The sequence below is a fragment of the Liolophura sinensis genome, chromosome 6 (assembly GCF_032854445.1).
Source record: "Liolophura sinensis isolate JHLJ2023 chromosome 6, CUHK_Ljap_v2, whole genome shotgun sequence".
NCBI classification, from domain to species: Eukaryota; Metazoa; Mollusca; class Polyplacophora; order Chitonida; family Chitonidae; genus Liolophura; species Liolophura sinensis.
In genome coordinates, this window is record NC_088300.1 from 7020357 (window position 1) to 7040658 (window position 20302).

At 40.7% G+C, this 20302-nt stretch overlaps 1 protein-coding gene across 3 annotated transcripts in view; it reads right to left on the reverse strand.

The window, feature by feature from the left end:
• Positions 1-1606: 1606 nt before the first annotated feature.
• LOC135466497 (pleckstrin homology domain-containing family H member 1-like) overlaps positions 1607-20302 on the reverse strand; it is a 71214-nt gene continuing 52518 nt past the window's right edge. For all 3 annotated transcript variants that reach the window (XM_064744012.1, XM_064744011.1, XM_064744013.1), the window contains 15 exons: positions 19078-19158; positions 18555-18722; positions 17016-17124; positions 16179-16291; positions 15442-15618; positions 13479-13699; positions 11789-11966; positions 10346-10501; positions 9670-9767; positions 9035-9176; positions 8391-8521; positions 6994-7123; positions 5199-5282; positions 3757-3909; positions 1607-1719 (listed from right to left, as the gene is read on the reverse strand). In XM_064744012.1, the coding sequence (XP_064600082.1) occupies positions 1639-1719; positions 3757-3909; positions 5199-5282; positions 6994-7123; positions 8391-8521; positions 9035-9176; positions 9670-9767; positions 10346-10501; positions 11789-11966; positions 13479-13699; positions 15442-15618; positions 16179-16291; positions 17016-17124; positions 18555-18722; positions 19078-19158 (2022 nt within the window). In that variant the 3' untranslated portion in view covers positions 1607-1638. The remainder of the gene's footprint in view (positions 1720-3756; positions 3910-5198; positions 5283-6993; positions 7124-8390; positions 8522-9034; positions 9177-9669; positions 9768-10345; positions 10502-11788; positions 11967-13478; positions 13700-15441; positions 15619-16178; positions 16292-17015; positions 17125-18554; positions 18723-19077; positions 19159-20302) is intronic.

A 20302-nucleotide genomic window follows, 5' to 3' on the forward strand; every position in this document is an offset into this window, starting at 1 on the left:
AGATCAACATCCCTGGTTTACATTCTCCCAGCTGTTTGATGCACAAACACGTTTTACCTCTGCACAGATACACCTTACAGGAGGAAATCACCCTATACTTTTGGCATGTGTCACATCCTCTCAACTGGTCTCACCACAGTATTTTCAGCTACATATCTGACCTGTATGCAGTTGGGTAGGCACTAAACATGCTCATACATCACAGTATCCTATCACCTAATACACATTCCTGTCAACTGAGGTGTAATAAATATAACATATTCTGACCAGAAATTCACTCCATCTAAAATAATGTTTTGTACACATGACCTTGAGCAGTGCTGCCTGATAACTTACACACAGTGCACGTATGTGTATGGTGCTGCTTTCATATCCAAGATCATACAATATTGGAAGAAGTTCGTGTGTTAACACATATACATGACAAAATGCTTACTGAGGCTGTATCCCAAACTGACATATTATTGTGTCCCGAGCTGACACAAGCAGAAGTTTTATTTTGTATCCCAGAGTGACAAAAGCAGAGGTTGTGTGCTGTATCCCAGGCTGACACAAGCTTAAGCTTTATTCTGTATCTCAGACTGAAGAAAGCGGAGGTTGTACTCTGTATCCCAGACTAACAAAAGCACAGGTGTACTCTGTATCCCAGACTAACTAAAGCAGAGGTTGTACTCTGTATCCCAGACTAACAAAAGCAGAGGTTGTATGCTGTATCCCAGACTTTCAAAACCATAGGTTGTACTCTGTATCTCAGATTGACAAAAGCGGAGGTTGTACTCTGTATCCCAGACTAACTAAAGCAGAGGTCGTACTCTGTATACCAGACTGACAAAAGCAGAGGTTATACTCTGTATCTCAGATTGACAAAAGCAGAGGTTGTATGCTGTATCCCAGACTGACAAAAGCAGATGTTGTATGCTGTATCCCAGACTAACAAAAGCTGAGATTTTATGCTGTATCCTAGTCTGACACCAGCTGGGGTTGTATTCTATATCAGTATGGCACATAACTGAAGTGCCCATATCACCAAATCACGAACCAAACTGAGGTTGTTATGAGGTTTTGCCATATCAGCACATCACCAATTGAGGTACTCCATATCAGCACATCACAGGACATGGTTATATGCTGTATCAGCACATCATCAGCCTGGTTCATATCCCATATCAGCACATCACCAGCTGAGGTACTGCATATCAGCACATCACAGGACAAGGTTATATGCTGTATCAGCACATCACCAGCCTGGTTCATATCCCATATCAGCACATCACCAGCTGAGGTACTGCATATCAGCATGTCACAAGCCATGGCTATACTCCCAAATCAGCCCATAAGTAGACAAGCTTGTTTGCCATATCAGCACATCACCAGATGAGGTTGAGCCCATATTTGCCCATCACCAGATGATTTTGTAAACCCTATCAGCACAGCATCATCAGAGACTGAATTCCATGTCATTACTGCATGGGCAGAGGTTGAATTCCATCTCACCACTGCAACCAGCAGATGTTGTACATTTATTCCATGTCACCACTGCACCAGCAGAGGTTGTATTCCAGCCCAGGCTGATGCAGGGTTTGGCTTCCTCACGATTGGTAGAGGAAGGGTAGAAAAGTAAAGCTTCATAACAATGGATCACGAATCCCCAGCACTGTCTGGTGATGTGGCCACCCGAAAGTTTATGTAGGATGCAATCAAATGTGTTATTTCCAGAATCTGCAAAAAAAAAAAAAAAAAATTTAAATAAACAAATAATTATCTCCTATCACTCATTCATGTATCTTTAATTTGTTTATACATCCATTTACTTGAAATCTTTCAATGCCTGCTGGACTGTTTCTGTGATATCAAGCAGTTGGATCTGATACTCCTATATACATGCGAACAAAAAATCATTGGATTGAAGAGGCACATATGAGACTGTGGTTCAGAAATTGGCGCAGAACTGAATTTCCACACTGGCTCCATTGTTTCCCACGGGTCATTTATCCTACATACCCACTGGATTGCTTGACGCTTCACTGAGCAGTTAGTCTATGCTCCTACGACCAACTGTTCATGTTTTCCTTAGTTTTAATCATAATAATTTTAGTACATGCATTTCGCAACAGGCTGTATGTTTCATTATCGTTATTTTGTGATAAATGAGAATTTAGGAGAAAACTTTGTGGAGAATAAGCATGCCACCTCACTACCTTTAAGCATGTGGAGTGTTATGTGAAATATTCATTTTTAAACTGTAGGGCTCTGGGTATACAAAGCTGTTGCCGAATTTAGCACATTGTGATTCCATACTTGCAAACTAGGCTAGCAGCAGCTAAACATTTCTTGTTCTTCTGGCATAGTTTGAAAGACTGTCAACTTCCGCCCATATTTTGTAAACAAGAATACTTGATTTACTTAACAGAGTCCTCTCAAATCAAATTTTAGTTATACAGATTGGCTTTATCTACATGTAGATACAAACCACTTACTATCACAGGACTCAAAATTTCCACCTGTCTACCCATCGATCACATGATTTTTTGCTCGCGAAAGGCAAAACAATAATCTTATCTGTCTCTGGCGACACGTAAATCACATCTGGGCCAAACTGTATACAGGAAATCATATAACATTTTGTTTCTAAAGCCAGTGACGGTGTTGTTTGAACACCTAATGTGATAACAACCCAAACAAATCCTCCTGATATGCGGGCTCGCACACAGTGCTACTCAAAAAGGGGAAAAGTAAATTGTGATAGTGTTTGGAATAAGTTTTCTGTATTTAATAGAGGTTCTGACGACAGATTGGTCTCAGTGAAATTTGTTTCTAGCTAAAATACATTTGTAAACATATCTGTTGCATAATGAGGGCTCTCATCCTTGTTTGGCATGGTCATGCTTTCAGACAGTGTTTGGATTAGACATCGCCTGTCTTAATACTTTCTTCAATTTCATTCATGGGTACATTTAGCGATGTAGATGTAGGCCCACTCTTCGGGAGACCGTACACCATTACATATCTTTGACGCATCTGTAATAATTAAGGTGAATTTTAATATTTAGATAAATCTGTCCAACTTTAGTAACTAAAGCACCGACTTCGTGAAACGAATGACCCTTGTCAAACAATGCAACCACTGTGTAAGTCAGTTACTGCCTTTGGTTTCAGTGTCCAGGCCAGATGATCACCCGGTTTTGGCCATCTTTTGTCACCTCGGTCACTTCAGAGGGAGCTAACTCTATCAGAGAGTGAGCTTACATGAGGTTTAGGCATGAGAAAAAGGGGACGGTTAGTATGGTGCTCATAATGATGTGGAGCGGACTCCATCAGAGGATCCGCTTATCTGAAGTTTGGGCATGAGAAGGCGAAAACGGTCGGTACGGTGCTGATAATGGTGTGGAGCAGACTCTATCAGATGATCAGTTTATCTGATGTTTGTGCCTGAGAGGAGAAGACGGTCAGTACGGTGCTCATAATGATGTGGAGCGGACTCTATCAGAGGGTGAGCTTACCTGAGGTTTGGGCATGAGAAAGAGAAGACGGTCAGTACGGTGCTCATAATGATGTGGAGCGAACTCTATCAGAGGGTGAGCTTACCTGAGGTTTGGGCATGAGAAAGAGAAGGCGGTCAGTACGGTGCTTATAATAATGTGGAGCTGACTCCATCAGAGGATGAGCTTACCTGAGGTTTGGGCATAAGAAAGAGGAGGACAGTCAGTATGGTGCTCATAATGATGTGGAGCGGACTCCATTAGATGGTGAGCTTACCTGAGGTTTGGGCATGAGAAAGAGGAGACGGTCAGTACGGTGCTCGTAATGATGTGGAGCGGACTCTATCAGTTGATTCAGCACAAACATGAACTCGTCTCTCCATCCACCAAATGTGATCACAGACTTGTAGTCATAAGTATTCATAGGTTGCTGAAAGCCAGAAGTAAAATACCAGATGTTAAATATATCCAAACACAATAGAACACAGGGCTAGTTTCCTCTAACAGAGACAATAAACAATTCAAATATATCCAAACATAATAGAACACAGGGCTAGTTTCCTCTAACAGAGACAATAAACAATTCAAATATATCCAAACATAATAGAACACAGGGCTAGTTTCCTCTAACAGAGACAATAAACAATTCAATATATCCAAACATAATAGAACACAGGGCTAGTTTCCTCTAACAGAGACAATAAACAATTCAAATATATCCAAACATAATAGAACACAGGGCTAGTTTCCTCTAACAGAGACAATAAACAATTCAAATATATCCAAACACAATAGAACACAGGGCTAGTTTCCTCTAACAGAGACAATAAACAATTCAAATATATCCAAACACAATAGAACACAGGGCTAGTTTCCTCTAACAGAGACAATAAACAATTCAAATATATCCAAACATAATAGAACACAGGGCTAGTTTCCTCTAACAGAGACAATAAACAATTCAAATATATCCAAACATAATAGAACACAGGGCTAGTTTCCTCTAACAGAGACAATAAACAATTCAAATATATCCAAACATAATAGAACACAGGGCTAGTTTCCTCTAACAGAGACAATAAACAATTCAGAAACAGATTAATAAAATGTACATCTGATTCAAGAAACATTTATATGAATATCTGGTGGATGTTTCATGATGTTGTATTTAAGGGTTTTTCAATCAGAACACATCAGGCTGGTGAAGTTTATACATGTAGGTGGATCAAATTGGAGTGCCAGAAATAATTCTCCGTCCTTTGTCAGTTACATGTACCTGATTAACCTCCAAATCTTCATTATAAAAATCTATTATTGGGCCACACATTCATACACATTTTGATCATACTGTCCTACCATAGATGAGTACTCCAGCACACTGAGGCCCTCATTACAAACATACATAAATCTCTTTAGACTGATCTGAGGAATATAAACTATATCTGACTCACACAAACATTTTGTCCCTATTGGTCTAGGGAGTACCCTAGATGCGTACTCAAGCGCACTAAGGCCCTCCTCATGTACGGACAGCCAGATAGAGGTATTCCTCTCTTTGCCACCTTTAGGCTACAACACAAACATTTTCTCCCTACTGTCAGATATTCTTCTATTTGTCGCCTTTAGGCTACAACACAAACATTTTCTCCCTACTGTCAGATATTCTTCTCTTTGTCGCCTTTAGGCTACAACACAAACATTTTGTCCCTACTGTCCTACCATAGATGAGTACTCCAGCACACTAAGGCCCTCCTCATGTACGGCCAACCAGATACAGGTATTCTTCTCTTTGCCACCTTTAGGCTACAACACAAACATGTGCAAACAGAACATTATTTAATATAAAGTTGAACATGGACACAGCAAGAACAAACAGTGTTCCCTCAGTAGTTTGTCTTATCTGTATATTATCAGGAACAAGGTAAAACTATGGCTGTAAAGTAGGCCAGGTCAGGAACTTTAAACCATCAAACAGCATTCCCAGCAGTTGAGACTGGGAAGGTCAATGCTTGAACATTCACAACTATTTTTTCTAAATTTCTATTTTGTACTGTAAATCTTCAACCTCTTCAACCACTAAAGCACTTTTTTCAGGGGAATTTATGCATAAAATTCTTATGAAAATTATGCTTAAAATGATCTGTTTCTGTCATTAAAGACACCAGCTTCATACAACTATGCAGATTACTTCTCTACACCCCACAGTTCTGTCGGAATGTTTCAAAATGTTGGTTGCAGACACGGTTGAAAAGGTTGAAGAAGTAGGATGATTTACTTTTTGGGGTCTTACCACTTGTTTTTAATGTCACATCAGAATGTAAAGAAGATATTTAACACTGGGCATATCTAGAGTAATTCTTCCTTTTTGCATGTTTGCAAAGTGTTTATTCAAGCATACTCTGAAGGTATTATTCTGTACTGATTGATAAAATTATAATTTTTGTCAAGCTGGACAATCCAACCAATGTAGATTTGTCAATAAATTAAATTAAAAATGTGCATAAATTGCAATGAAATTCACTCTTTCGTATCAGAAAAGATTGTGGAATAAGGGTAGTGGTACATGTGCACACTGTGAAACACAGGTACTAGATGAATCTAATGGAACATGTGCACACTGTAAGATGTAGCACTAGAAAAATCTAATGGAACATGTGCACACTGTAAGATGCAGGCACTAGATGCATCTAATGGAACATCTGACTACTGTAAGATACAGGCACTAGATGAATCTAATGGAAAATGTGCACACTGTAAGATGCAGGCACTAGACCAATTTAATGGTACATGTGCACAATGTATTAATGATGCAAGCACTAGACCAATCTAGTGGTACATGTGCACAGTATATGGTGCAAGCACTATACCTTTTTTATGGTGTATGTTCACACTGTAAGATATGGGCACTAGACCAATCTGGAGGTACATGTGCATGCTGTAAGATGCAGGTGCTAGACCAATCTGGTGGTACATGTGCACACTGTCAGATGTGGGTACTAGACCAATCTGGTAACATGTGCACACTGTAAGATGCGGGCACTAGACCAACCTGGTGGCACATGTGCACACTGTCAGATGCGGGTGCTAGACCAATCTGGTGGTACATGTGCACACTGTAAGATGCCGGCACTAGACCAATCTGGTGGTACACGTGCACACTGTAAGATGCAGGCACTTCACAAATCTGGTGATACATGCGCACATTGTCAGATGTGGGCACTAGACCAATCTGGTGACACATGTGCACACTGTCAGATGTGGGCACTAGACCAATCTGGTGATACAAGTGCACACTGTAAGATGCGGGCACTTCACAAATCTGGTGATACATGTGCACACTGTAAGATGCAGGCACCAGATCAGTCTGGTGGTACATGTGCACAAGATGCAAGCACTAGACCAATGCAGTGGTATATACTACATCAGTCTGACACTTTACACACTAGGCCTATCAGCTGGTAACTCTTATATGTTAAATTAAATAGTCACACAAGTAGTAATGTGTGTAACTCACCACAGCACAGAACAGCTTGGCCCCACAGAATGGCCACTTTCTGGCAACTGTGAGGTACACCCTGACACAGTCCTGGGTGCCACGTCCTTTTAGGGCCTGCCACCTCTCAATCAGGGTGGAGGTCAGCTGTCTGAAAACAAAAAACAATGGCATGAAGTTTGTTGAGATTTAAACACTAAATCCATTTAATTTTAAATCCATCCATTTAATTTTAATATCATACAATGGCTGTGTGACATAGTAGCACAGGCACCTGACATGACAACCAGACTGCATACCTACAATTAAACCCCAACTATACATCTGCACCAACCCAAAACAAATCTCTGATGAGACACGAACCATACATGTACACTGAAACACTGAACCATACGTCTTCGATGAAACCCCACCAAGCATGGGCACTGAAACCCTGAACCAAAAGTCTGCCAGGAGACCCCACCAAGTGTGGGCACTGAAATGCTGAACCATACATCTGCGAGGAAACCCCACTAAGAGAGGGCAGTGAAACCCTGAACCATATGTCCGTGAGGAAACCCCAAGTGTGGGCACTAAAATGCTGAACCATATGTCCGCGAGTAAACACCACCAAGCATGGGCACTGAAACCCTGAACCATAAGTCTGCCAGGAGACCCCACCAAGCATGGGAAATGAAACCCTGAACCATATGTCTGCAAGGAAACCCCAAGTGTGGGCACTAAAATGCTGAACCATACGTCTGCGAGGAAACCCCACCAAACATGGGCACTGAAACCCTGAACCATATGTCTGCGAGGAAACCCCACCAAGCAAGGGCACTGCTCAAATGTCAGCTCACACCATACATCTGCTCTGAAATCCAAACGATGTTTGTGCCTTGACTTATCTGACAATTTACATGTATCTATCCATGATCATACTGTGCCTGGGGATTTGAACCAGGAATCTGAGGGTCTGAATCCACACTTCTATCACCAGACTAATCTGAGGGTCTGAATCCACACTTCTATCATCAGACTAAAGGGATATTCTCCCAGCCCTGGGTTAGATAGTTCTTTATATCAGCCTCATATATTCACCACCAACCCCTCCCCCCCACCACCCCACCAGTTTTACGAGTCATGTTCTCAGGACTACTGAAGAAAGGGGGTGGGTCCACCAAAGTATCACAGTCTGTTATACAAGCTACCCCAGCCATCTATGACACAGCACCAAGTGTGACCGGGCTTACTAGGCGAGGAACTGAATCAGAAATCTCTGGGTTTTGACTCCATGCTTCTAACACTAGTCTAACGGTATATTTCTCCCAGTCTGGAGGTAGATAGCACCTTATCACCCTGCTACATTACACATCCTAGAAAACTGACAATTTCTGCCCGCAATAAAGCAGCATGGAGAAGATGTTTGCGTGGCTTACTTGAGATCGCTTGAGCTGGTGTCCTTGTACTGTCTGGGGTAGAATCTGTCCAGCACCTGCGCCAGCTGGGGAGTGGGGACAACAGCTCCTGGGGACAGGCCTTCAGAGACACGTACATCACCAAACTCTATCTGTCAACAAATTCACGTCACAAATATATTCCCGCTCCCCAAATATTTTGCTGCAAACATGGCCATTTTGACTTCCGTACTATAGCAGACGGCATCTATCACTGTAAAAAAGATTTTATTTCAAGGAAATTCAATACTTTAGGCCCAGCATGACTACTATCCAGCAGGATACAACAGTTCTATAGGCTTAAGTCAGGCTCACAACACTAAAATTGTGACTTACCTTTAAGAATTTGCAATTTTAATCCTAAAAGTTGTTTGAGACTTACAGAACAAAATTGAAAATTATTCCTCAAGGTCAAAATCCGCAGCCTCTTACACAAAGCAATCGTAGGCTAAGTTGATTGTAACTATGACGACACATGTTAAAGGCATATGTTGCCACAGTAGTTATAGACAACTTAAGATACAACTGCTTTGTGCAAGAGCCCCCTGGAATACTACCACTAAGATAACACTAACTCTGAGATGACACAGCTCCAAAACAACACACAATGTTGACGGGCACCTTACCTGAGCCATGAGGGAGGCCAGCTCCAGGGCCAAGTCGCGGTTCAGTGGGAACCGCCCAGCCACGATCTCGTTGTTAATCTGGTACACCAGCAGCAGACGTTCTTTCTCTGTCTCCCCATTACACGTGCTCTTGAAATACAACCTTTACAAAAACACACACATGAATAACATCACACATGCAAACATTTAAAGTCACTGCTGTCTTTATACCAGGTGCATCCATCTAAGATAGTATAAAAATTTATTTATTTCTTTATTTTATTTGACTGGTGTTTATATCTCACTTATATAAAGATCAGGTTTATAGATGGTGGAAACGTGAGTGGTCTTAGTAAAGCTCTTTTGCTAAACACATGTACCCAACAAACCCCCATCCCCTCCCCTCGCCCACCGACTTAAAACCACAGGACTTCAAGACAGCACACTTCTTAACATGTTATCTCAATGCTGAAAGCTAGTGACAGGAACTCAGGTCTGCTCAAGCAACTAAACGTCATATAATCCAATAACAAATTGATGTAACTCAACATCAATTTTCAGATAACAATTTCCTACAAATGGTAACTGGGGAGATAATTATGTGCTCAATCGACCAAAGTTGCCAGGCCCCAGTTCGCCGCCCACTTCAAACATACCTGTTACAGTAGAGCAGCCGGAGTGTTCTATTCGTGTCCTGTTTTCCCGAACCACCCTCATTGTAAGCCTCATCCCAGCGGGAGATTACATCACACACCTGGAAATGAACACAAACCTTCGGTAAATAAAACTAGAATAGAGTGTTTGGGACTAAAGTGGCTTTTACACGTTCATGTCAAAACACAAGCTAAAATTTATTTATGCTGGTTAGTAAGCAAACAATGGAAAAGCTAAATGGTTTATACATGTACATGTAATAGTGGTAATTTGCAAGGATAACAAAATGAAAACAACTCAGACATGTACTGTTACAGTTTGCTGGCTGGGGTGAACAAAATCAGCACAAAAAAAAACTTCTTGCAAAATTATACTAACTTTCACAAGAGAATGCTTTGCAGCTTACCTATGGCCTGAAGACATGCATGTGTATAGAAGCTGCTTTCACCAATTTTGATATTCAAATATATATGGTTACAACACACTATGACACAGCGCACACTCATACACAACACACTCTGACAACACACTCTGACACAACACAGTTTGACAACACACTCTGACAACACACTCTGACACAACACACTCTGACACAATACACTCTGACACAACACACTCTGACAAAACCACTCGAGACAAAGTCCCTGAGATTTCATGAGAGCCTAGAGAGAGGCTGACCTTGAGAGTGCCCTTGAGGCAGTGTTGTAGATCTCTCTGGAGGGGGTCATCTGTGAAGAGGGCAAAGCCAGACTGACTACAGTCCCTCATCCCTATGGCCTTGTTCAGTGTCTGCAACAGCTCCAGTACTGAGGTGGATCCATCAAAACTGATCACCTGCACACGGACATGCTCGTACAATAAATATGTAAGTCACAGGAATAGGCTATTTCTGGGTTAAAAATTTCCATCACAAAAACATGGAAAAGAAAAACTTCTGACATCAACATTTGCCAGATTCCAAAATCCTGATACCACAGGTATGTGCTAGGAGAGCTTTCTCCACTTTTCTTTATTAATATTTTCACCTGTGATTACTTTTTTGATATTGTTAATCTGCAGCATTTGTTCTTGGAAGGTTTCTCCTCTGTCTGAATTACACTTAAATCACACACTATGTACATGCACAGTGTATCTACTTTCTTGAACCCTTTTCACAATATGGCCTTATGTCAGCAAAATAACATATAAAGTTAAGAAATGCTTTCTAATATCCATACTTCAAGGTTTGCTGTTACGTCACACTATTTTCAAGAATCCACACTTGTGAGTTTGTGGTTTGAGTGGTAATAGGCGACGACTCGTACCACCTGAGTGCACCATTGACAGGTGTATGGCAGAGATAGATTTGAACTCATGAATACAAGGCTTTACAACATTCCAATATTCCACTGAGCTGTCCCGGAAGACCATGCAACCCTCTCCTGATTTAGATGAATTTAAACGTTTGTTACCAATACCAATCCTTTGTCTAACCAATCATAAGAATGTTATATATGATGGGTCCATTCGTTTCTGATCAATGTGAAATTATGAACAACAAAATGAACTGGTGCGTCAAATTTGTGGCATTCTGACTACGAACATGGATATCTCAAGGCCTGGTTATGTCAATGCGACAGAGATTGTATACTTCCCTAGATTACATGTAAGCTTCAATGAATTCAGATTTACCTTCCTGTGTAACTAATGATAGGCCAAGTCACTGTCCATAATCTTACACACAGGAAATATTCTATATTGAGTACAACCGACTGGACTCCCAGTGGCTGAAAGTTCTAATGCTGTGTCACTAAAACTTCATGTAACACTGTCACGATAGATCAACCATGCTAGGTATTATATTCTACTATGCAAATAATATGGCTCAGCCAGCACGAAAAGATGCTAATTGTGATGTAATGTTTTTTTTTCATTATTTGTTTGAAATGACACTGCGTCGATTCTTTTTCAAGAATTAATTGTTGCCCATCGTTTCTCCACTACATAAAATTTTTACTACAAAATTTCAATCTGAAAACGCACTTGGCAAACTTCTGCAGAAAGTTAAAGATATGCTACATGCAGAAGATAGTTTACATGTACAATAAGGTTTGACTGAGTTTGAGGGGTGAATTTATGTACCTGGTAGCTTCCATTGAGGAAGTGGATAGGAATACTGATGGGTAAGGAATGATGGTAAGGGTTCCGCAGTAAGATAGACAACACCTCCATCCTTGACGGGTGAACCTCTCGCCCTCCCTTCAGAGATGTCCGCTCTAAACCGCGCTGGCAAAATATCGCATATTTGCCAGTTTCTGACCTGAAAAATAAAGCCATATGAATGATTATCACAGAAGATGGGATAATGTTTGCATATATTGGTTTAACAAAAATTGAACCTGACCAGCCTAGCTACACCACGGTTTTCGTGGAGCTCAAGTCTAAGTCTTGTTTATTTATTTATTTGATTGGTGTTATACACCGTATTCAAGAATATTTCACTTATAAAACATTAAGTCTTGTTAGTGGAATGCATACATTAAACAAATTTTAATATCTTACAGGTATTTAAAAATTTATCACCTCATCGTGGGTCAGCATTATGTGTTCTGACAACCCACTGTAGGTCAGCATTACCTGTCTGACGACTCACTGTGGGTAAGCATGACCTGTCTGACGACTCACTGTGGGTAAGCATGACCTGTCTGACGACTCACTGGGGGTCAACATTAACTGTCCTAACAACTCACTGGGGGTCAACACTAACTCTCCTAACAACTAACTGTGGGTCAGCATTACCTGTAATGACAACTCACTGTAGGCCAGCATGACCTGTAATGACAACTCACTGTGGGTCAGCATTACCTGTCCTGACAACTCATTGTGGGCCAGCATTACCTGTAACAACAACTCACTGTGGGCCAGCATTACATGTAATGACAACTCACTGTGGGTAAGCAAAAACCTGTAATGACAACTCACTGTGGGCCAGCATTACCTGTAATGACAACTCAATGTGGGTCAGCATTACCTGTAAAAACAACTCACTGTTGGTCAGCATTAACTGTAATGACAACACACTGTTGGTCAGCATTACCTGTCCTGACATATCACTGTTGGTCAGCATTTACTGTAATAACAACTCACTGTGGGCCAGCATTAACTGTCCTGACATATCACTCTTGGTCAGAATTACCTGTAATGACAGCTCACTGTGGATCAGCATTACCTGTAATGACAACTTACTGTGTGCCAGCATTAACTGTAATGACAACTCACTGTGGGCCAGCATTACCTGTAATGACAACTCACTGTGGGTTAGCATTACCAGTCCTGACATATCACTGTGGGTCAGCATTACCTGTAACAACTCACTGTGGGACAGCATTACCTCTAATGACAACTCACTGTGGGCCAGCATTACCTGTAATGACAACTCACTGTGGGCCAGCATTACATGTAATGGCAACTCACTGTGGGCCAGCATTACATGTAATGGCAACTCAGCAGGCCAGCATTAACTGTCCTGAGAAATCATCATGGGCCAGGGTTACCTGTAATGACAACTCACTGTGGGTCAGCATTACCTGTAACAACTCACTGTGGGACAGCATTACCTCTAATGACAACTCACTGTGGGTCAGCATTACCTGTAATGACAACTCACTGTGGGTCAGCATTACCTGTAATGACAACTCACTGTGGGACAGCATTACCTGTCCTGACAACTCACTGTAGACCAGCATTAACTGTTCTGACAACTCACTCTTGGTCAGCATTTACTGTAATGACAACTCACTGTAGACCAGCATTAACTGTTCTGACAACTCACCGTGGGTCAGCATTTCTCTGTAGATGTACCCTGACCAGCCACATGATGCTCTGCTTGGGGAGGAACAGTGAGGTACACATAGCCAGCAGCTGCCAGCCCTGTAGCACCACATACGGTGAGGGGTTCAGCTTGGAGTCAGACAAGTCCATCACCGAGGAGGTGGGAGAGGTTGGCGTTGTATCACACAAAAACCAGGAATGTTTCCCACACAACAGCAGATTCTGCAACAAATCATCAAAAGGTCTTAATTAGTTGCTTTCAGTGGATGAATTATTTCATTGAATCAAGACTTAGATTTGGCAAGCCATTTTTGTAACTGTTCGACAAGCACTTAATTTACTGCACATTACAGTGGGAATTTGGGGAATTTCATAAAATTGTGTATTTAATTTGATAGCTGTGCAGTTTTCAAGTTTAGCCATGCCACTTTGCATGACACCAGTAAGACTTAGGGGCCTAATCCACAAGACTATAGCCCTACTAGCATTGTCTATACCGACACCACCAGTTGTGCGGACTGCTGCTAAGTGATCAGTGGTATGTAAACAAGTTAGTCCCCCCTACTCGCGGCATGGGCTTTTATGTTCATAAAGGTCAGGGCAATTTTGAAGAGTTGTGACATCATGCAGCCAGTCTCGGCTCCTTGCTAAAAAGGTTTCGGAAATACAGTAGAGAATATCTGTGCACAACATGGTTAAAATTGGTATTAATTTTCTTAAAAATCTGAGAACTTTGACATTTGCTTAAGTAATCTCAGCATCATTCTGAAAAAAGTGTGAAGTAAACATAATATGCAAATGATGCAAAATCTTGCTGAAAACATCAGAGGACTTCTAAAGCAAGAAAGAAAATATACATTACTTATTGAGGTCAAGGTAGATCTTGAATTTTGGAACAGAAAGGCCATGCCACACATGGCGATAGAGAAAGAGCAACCGAGCTGGCTTTGACTGATTTATTGATTTGCTTGGGGCAAGAAAAGAAAAAAGAAAAGATAACAGATACTATATCTTAGTTAGTTCAGAAGAGAGGTGTAACAAATCCAAATGGCCAAGGACGTTTTTTTTCGGCCTATAACTCTGTTATCGAGTTATAAAAAAAATAACTGGTGTATGATTGGTCAAAATTGATATCATGGCCTTGATTTAGATTTTCTCAGTGTGCACCTTTTGGCTTCCTTCAAACTGCAATGTCTCAATAATGCATCATCACAATAATAAAATGTTCTCTTTTTAAAATGTATGCATGATATAATTTTGGCCGAGTTTTGTCTTTCATTTGAATATCACTTTCATCAATTAGATATCTGATTGTCACATCACCACGGTGTCACCTTGTGCAAACTGTCCCCAGTGCTGACATATTTACAGTCATGCCTCTCTGCAAGACATTATAAAAATACCTGGTATTTACATTCCAACATTTTCAAGTTTGTCCCAGACACACTGTACATATTCTATATAGCTGTTCTCCAGGTTGTTCATAAAAATTGTTCAAATTTTCTGTGGAAACAGAGAAAAATCTAAAGTACTGTAATTCTTCCACCTTTTCCCAGGTTTGCAATATTCAAGAATATTCTGAAGGCATTGTTCTGTGTAGAATGGTAAAATCACATTTATGTCAGCCCCTAAATTGGCCAACTGAACCAATGTAGCTTTGACTCCAAAATCAACTGAAAAATGTGTATAAAATGCATTTAAGTTGACCTTTCACATCAGAAAAGGTTGAGGAAACAGGGTAAGCATAGCAGTCAAACAAACAGCACAGCTGAAAAGCAACAAATTTTAAATCATCACACATAATCTGCAATTACATGAGAGAAATATTTTCATATCATCAAATAAATAACATTTTATGATCATTTTAATGCACGCCTGCAAATTTAATTATGCGCAATTACTTGTACAAAACCCAAAATAATGTTTAAATTCAGGTAACTGAACAATTATTACTAGCTGATTACCTGGACTGATGTTTTCTGTTGCACAGGATGCCGACATGTCTGTTTAACAAGCTGACAGTAGAGTTCATTTTGCAGCTGCGGGTGATCAAGGCAGGTTTGTAACATGGACTGTGCCAAAGTCACATGAAAGTCTATAGTAGGTGACTCTATCACAGTACACATGAACTCCTTCAGGCTCTAAAGAGAAAAAAAGAGACCATTCTTATACTCTAACCTTGATTATTCAAAGTAAACTGTGGTGGAAATAAGCAGTGTTGATCATATCATGCCTTGCATAATACTTACACAACAAATAAACGATATACCAATTGTTGCTTTCTATTTGAATTTCTCAAACTTGAATGGAACAAGAGAATATTAAAGCCCAAAATGTGAAAGTAAGGTACATTCCATAACTATTGCAGAGTATAAACTAATGTCATAAACAAGTATGCAAACGTAAGTCATGAGAAATAACATCAACTATATTTAGAATTCTAAGACTTATAATAAGTTCTAATAATGAAACTATGGCCATCAGTTTACTGTGGATGAAAGGTCACCAGAACTGATAAGGAGAGGTCACTAGAGCTCAGAATAAGAGGTCACTAGAACTGCGACACAATTTCTGTTTTAGACCAATAACCATTGCTTACATTATTGACTCTCAAATTCTGTCATAATTCAAACAAAAACCATATTCACACCAACAATTTCTGTGACCAACAATTCTCAGTTCATATAATACAAGAGCTAACCTTGAACAAGTCAACAGCCAATTCCTGAAGCTCTTCTGAAGGTAGGGTTGTAAGGGGACGGTTGATTGGTTCTTTACTGTGTAGCACCATTGGATGTTTCCAGAACACAGATCCTGCAAAACAATCACAGTTGTGACTACTGAGAGGATACACATGCACAACTCTGGCAAATTGGTCAAAGATTTGTATCTGAACTGAAGGGTGAAGGAGCACTGATTGGGTAATATTGCCTGACAGACATTTTAGGTTGTTGATACAGTATAATATCTGCACAGCTATCTTGCACCTAGTTAAAATGTACCAGAATTTTGTCTGTTTTGGATGGAACTGAAAACTTTTCCCACAGTGTTACTACCCACCCCCTAGAGGTCACCAAGGTAACAAAAGGCCATGACTTCACTTCCAGCATCCACAACTGGAAAAAATGGCAATCATGCTAGGCTGATTTTTTTGATACATTGTAGAGAAAAGTGCAAGCTGCATGTGGTGGCATGGTAAAAGTTAGGAGATTTTTTTGGTTCAAGTTGACAAATCTACTACATAAATAGTAAAGAAAATCAATGCACTCGCGTAACTTGAATAAGTGAAAATAACATCCATCCATCACAAGGTAACATGAAAAAAATTACATGATATTCAAATGACATCAACTTACATAAGTAGTGCAATTCAATTATACAGCAGCCAAGCTCAGGGTTAAATGGATCAATTGGTGCACTTCACAGCACAGAGTTCATTATACATGTAAATGCCCATCTTTATAACTGGTTAGCTATTTCATACCCATGTTTATGTCTATCCAACTAACCAGATGGTCATGACTTTGTCCCCACTCACCAGCATCTCCATCCACCTCCATCAGCTTAGAGATGATTTGCTCATACTCTGTCCCCACATTCCCTGTGCCCCCTCCAGCTGCCACAGTCAAGTGATACAGCCATGAATCCTGAAATGTACACAAAAGGTTAAACGAAGCCTGTCACAAACCTTCTCATGAGGATCGCATAAGAGGATTATTGTTCATGACCAAATTCCATCCTCCCTTATGTATCAGTTCAAATCTAAAGTTGTCCTTTTGCATCAGTCGAGCTTGAGGACTGAATCTGCAAATTCACTTCCCAAGGCTGGATTTGAACCTGCACCTCGAGTCCTAGTGACTGAGAGCCAATGACTCAAGCCGCTGGACCACAACCTGCTCCCATGTGTTTCTTGTCACCCCTGAAACTGTCTCCCAGACAGCCAGTATGTATGTAAGACCAGATATCATCTCACCTTTTCCGGTTTGGTGGGTAAGATCAGGTAGGCAGGCCCCGGACTCTGTGGCGAGATGGCCAGTGTGTATGTGTATATCTGCAAAGGTGTCAGGAGTTATCTCACCTTCTCCTGCCTGGTTGGTAAGATCATGTAGGCAGGTTCCTGACACTGTGGCCAGATGGCCAGTATGTGTGTATGTATATCTGCAAAGGTGTCAGGAGCTAACTCCCCTTCTCCTGTCTGGTTGGTAAGATCAGGTAGGTAGGTTCCAGACACTGTGGCGAGATGGCCGGTGTGTATGTGTATATCTGCAAAGGTGTCAGAAGTTAACTCACTTTCTCCTGTCTGGTTGGAAAGATCAGGTAGGCAGGCCCCTGACACTGTGGCCAGATGGCCGGTGGGTATGTGTATATCTGCAAAGGTGTCAGAAGTTAACTCACTTTTTCCTGTCTGGTTGGTAAGATCAGGTAGGCAGGCCCCTGACACTGTGGCCAGATGGCCAGTGTGTGTGTGTATATCTGCAAAGGTGTCAGAAGTTAACTCACCTTCTCCTGTCTGGTTGGTAAGATTGGGTAGGTAGGTTCCTGACACTGTGGCCAGATGGCCAGAGTGTGTGTGTATATCTGCAAAGGTCTCAGGAGGTATCTCAGCTTTTCCTGTCTGGTTAGTAAGATCAGGTAGGTAGGTTCCTGACACTGTGGCAAGGTGGACCAGGAGTCAGGAGTTATCTCACCTTCTCCTGTCTGGTTGGTAAGTCAGGTAGGTAGGTAGGCCCCTGGCACTATGGCCAGTATGTGTGTATGTGTGTCTCACCTTTTTCTGTTTGGTTGGTAAGATCAGACAGGTAGTGGCAATCCTAGGTAGTGGCAAGATGGCCAGTGTGCGTGCATATATCTGCACAGGTGTCTGGAGTTATCTCAGCTTTTCCTGTCTGGTTAGTAAGATCAGGTATTTAGGTTCCTGACACTGTGGCCAGATGGCCAGTGTATATGACCAGGTGTCAGGAGTTATCTCACCTTTTCCTGTTTGGTAGGTAAGATCAGGTAGGTAGGTTCCTGACACTGTGGCCAGATGGCCATTATGTGTGGTGTATATCTGCACAGGTGTCAGGAGTTATCTCACCTTTTCCTGTTTGGTAGGTAAAATCAGATAGGTAGGCCCCTGACATTGTGGCCAGATGGCCAGAACATGCCTCTGTACAGATCCAGACTCAAACTCTTCATCAGACTCGCATGTTCTTTCAATTTCCTCTACCCTGGCATCTTGTAAGTGTAACTGACCTATAGGGATCTGTGAGGAAAATAAGAACATCACTGATTTAAGGCACAAGTCAGTCTAAGGTAGTACATATTTATTTAACAATGCTAACAAAATACTTGTAAAATTAAAAAACAGAGTGCCACCATAATTATTGCTCCAATTAAATTTTGTCAAATAATGGGGATTTAGATAGCCTTATGACACTAAAAATTATGTTATTTACAAATTCCTTTCGAGTGTTTATTTATTTGATTGGTTTTTAAAACCATTATCAGCAATATTTCACTCAAATGATGTTAGTCCGTTTTACTAATAGATGACACCAATGTGCACCCTCTGTATAAACCACAGGCCTTTGACAAGTTACCGAGGACCTGTCACTCACCTTGTCTGAGGATGTTTTATAATATAGAATGTGTCTTCCCAACAAAACACAAAAACACTTTCTGGTGGAACCATTCTTTGCCTGAATTCAAAATAAAGATTCACAATTAACATGTATTAATATAAATCAAATTTAAGCCTGAAATAATTTTTACCCAAGTTAATATTTTTGACAGCCTGAAGGAAAAATTAAAACTGGTTGAGGTCAACCTTTTTTGGGAGGAATTAAGCATTTGGTGAACAGTTATCTGAATCCTTGATTAAGACTTAGAAGATGCTCTTTATGGAAATACAATTCTAGATTTATTACCATGACAAAGGAGATTCACTTGACAACAATGTTACTACCTTTGTCAAAATGTTACATTCATAAACCTACATTGTAGATGACACTTCTACATGCTCCAGAAAGCATCCATGGTGAACAGAATTGCAACATCATAGCACATTTTGATCTCCATATGCTCTACTAAACTACACTTAAATTAGAATCTAAACATTTGTCTACCCCCTTCCAAAAGCCTTCCCTTTAATCAAATATACCACAGATCAACCTGGCCCCAAAAAATAATCAGGCTGCTGGAGAAATGAATATATCAACACTTCAAAAGGTGATCCATTCTTATGTGCAATGTAATTACACTTCAAACCTAAGTTGATTCAAAGGGGAATGGTAAAGCTCTGTCCCGCCCGTATCAAGACAGTCCAAAGCTGTGAACCAAAGCTTTCCTTCATTACATCACAGTTATCGGCTTATGTGTCCTCATCCAACATATATGAAGTACACATGCACTGCAAACGTCACAGAAGACGATACACTGTATTGTGATTTGGATCTTCCGTGTAGCTCGTCCTCAAGCTTCCCATTCAGTTCAGCCCAGTCCCTCTTGACATATCAAACGGATGCGGTTATTGCTTGCCACAATGTCAAAATATTGATTACTGGACAAACGAACCGGACATATCAGAAAAGTTTACCAGTATTTAGGGCTCGTCCTTAATCTCATAAGTCATAATTTTGATGAATGGATAAATGAATGAACAAACCCATAAAGTTTATTTACTATAAGACCCATGTCACGGAGCTTGAGGGTAAATTTGGTGAACATTGGCCCATTAGTCCTGGAGGTATCATGTGGGGGTCACATACTAAAACTATGTTTACACCTCAATAGAATCATCTGTATAAGACATACACGGACCATGCAAAATACTTCAAGAGACAG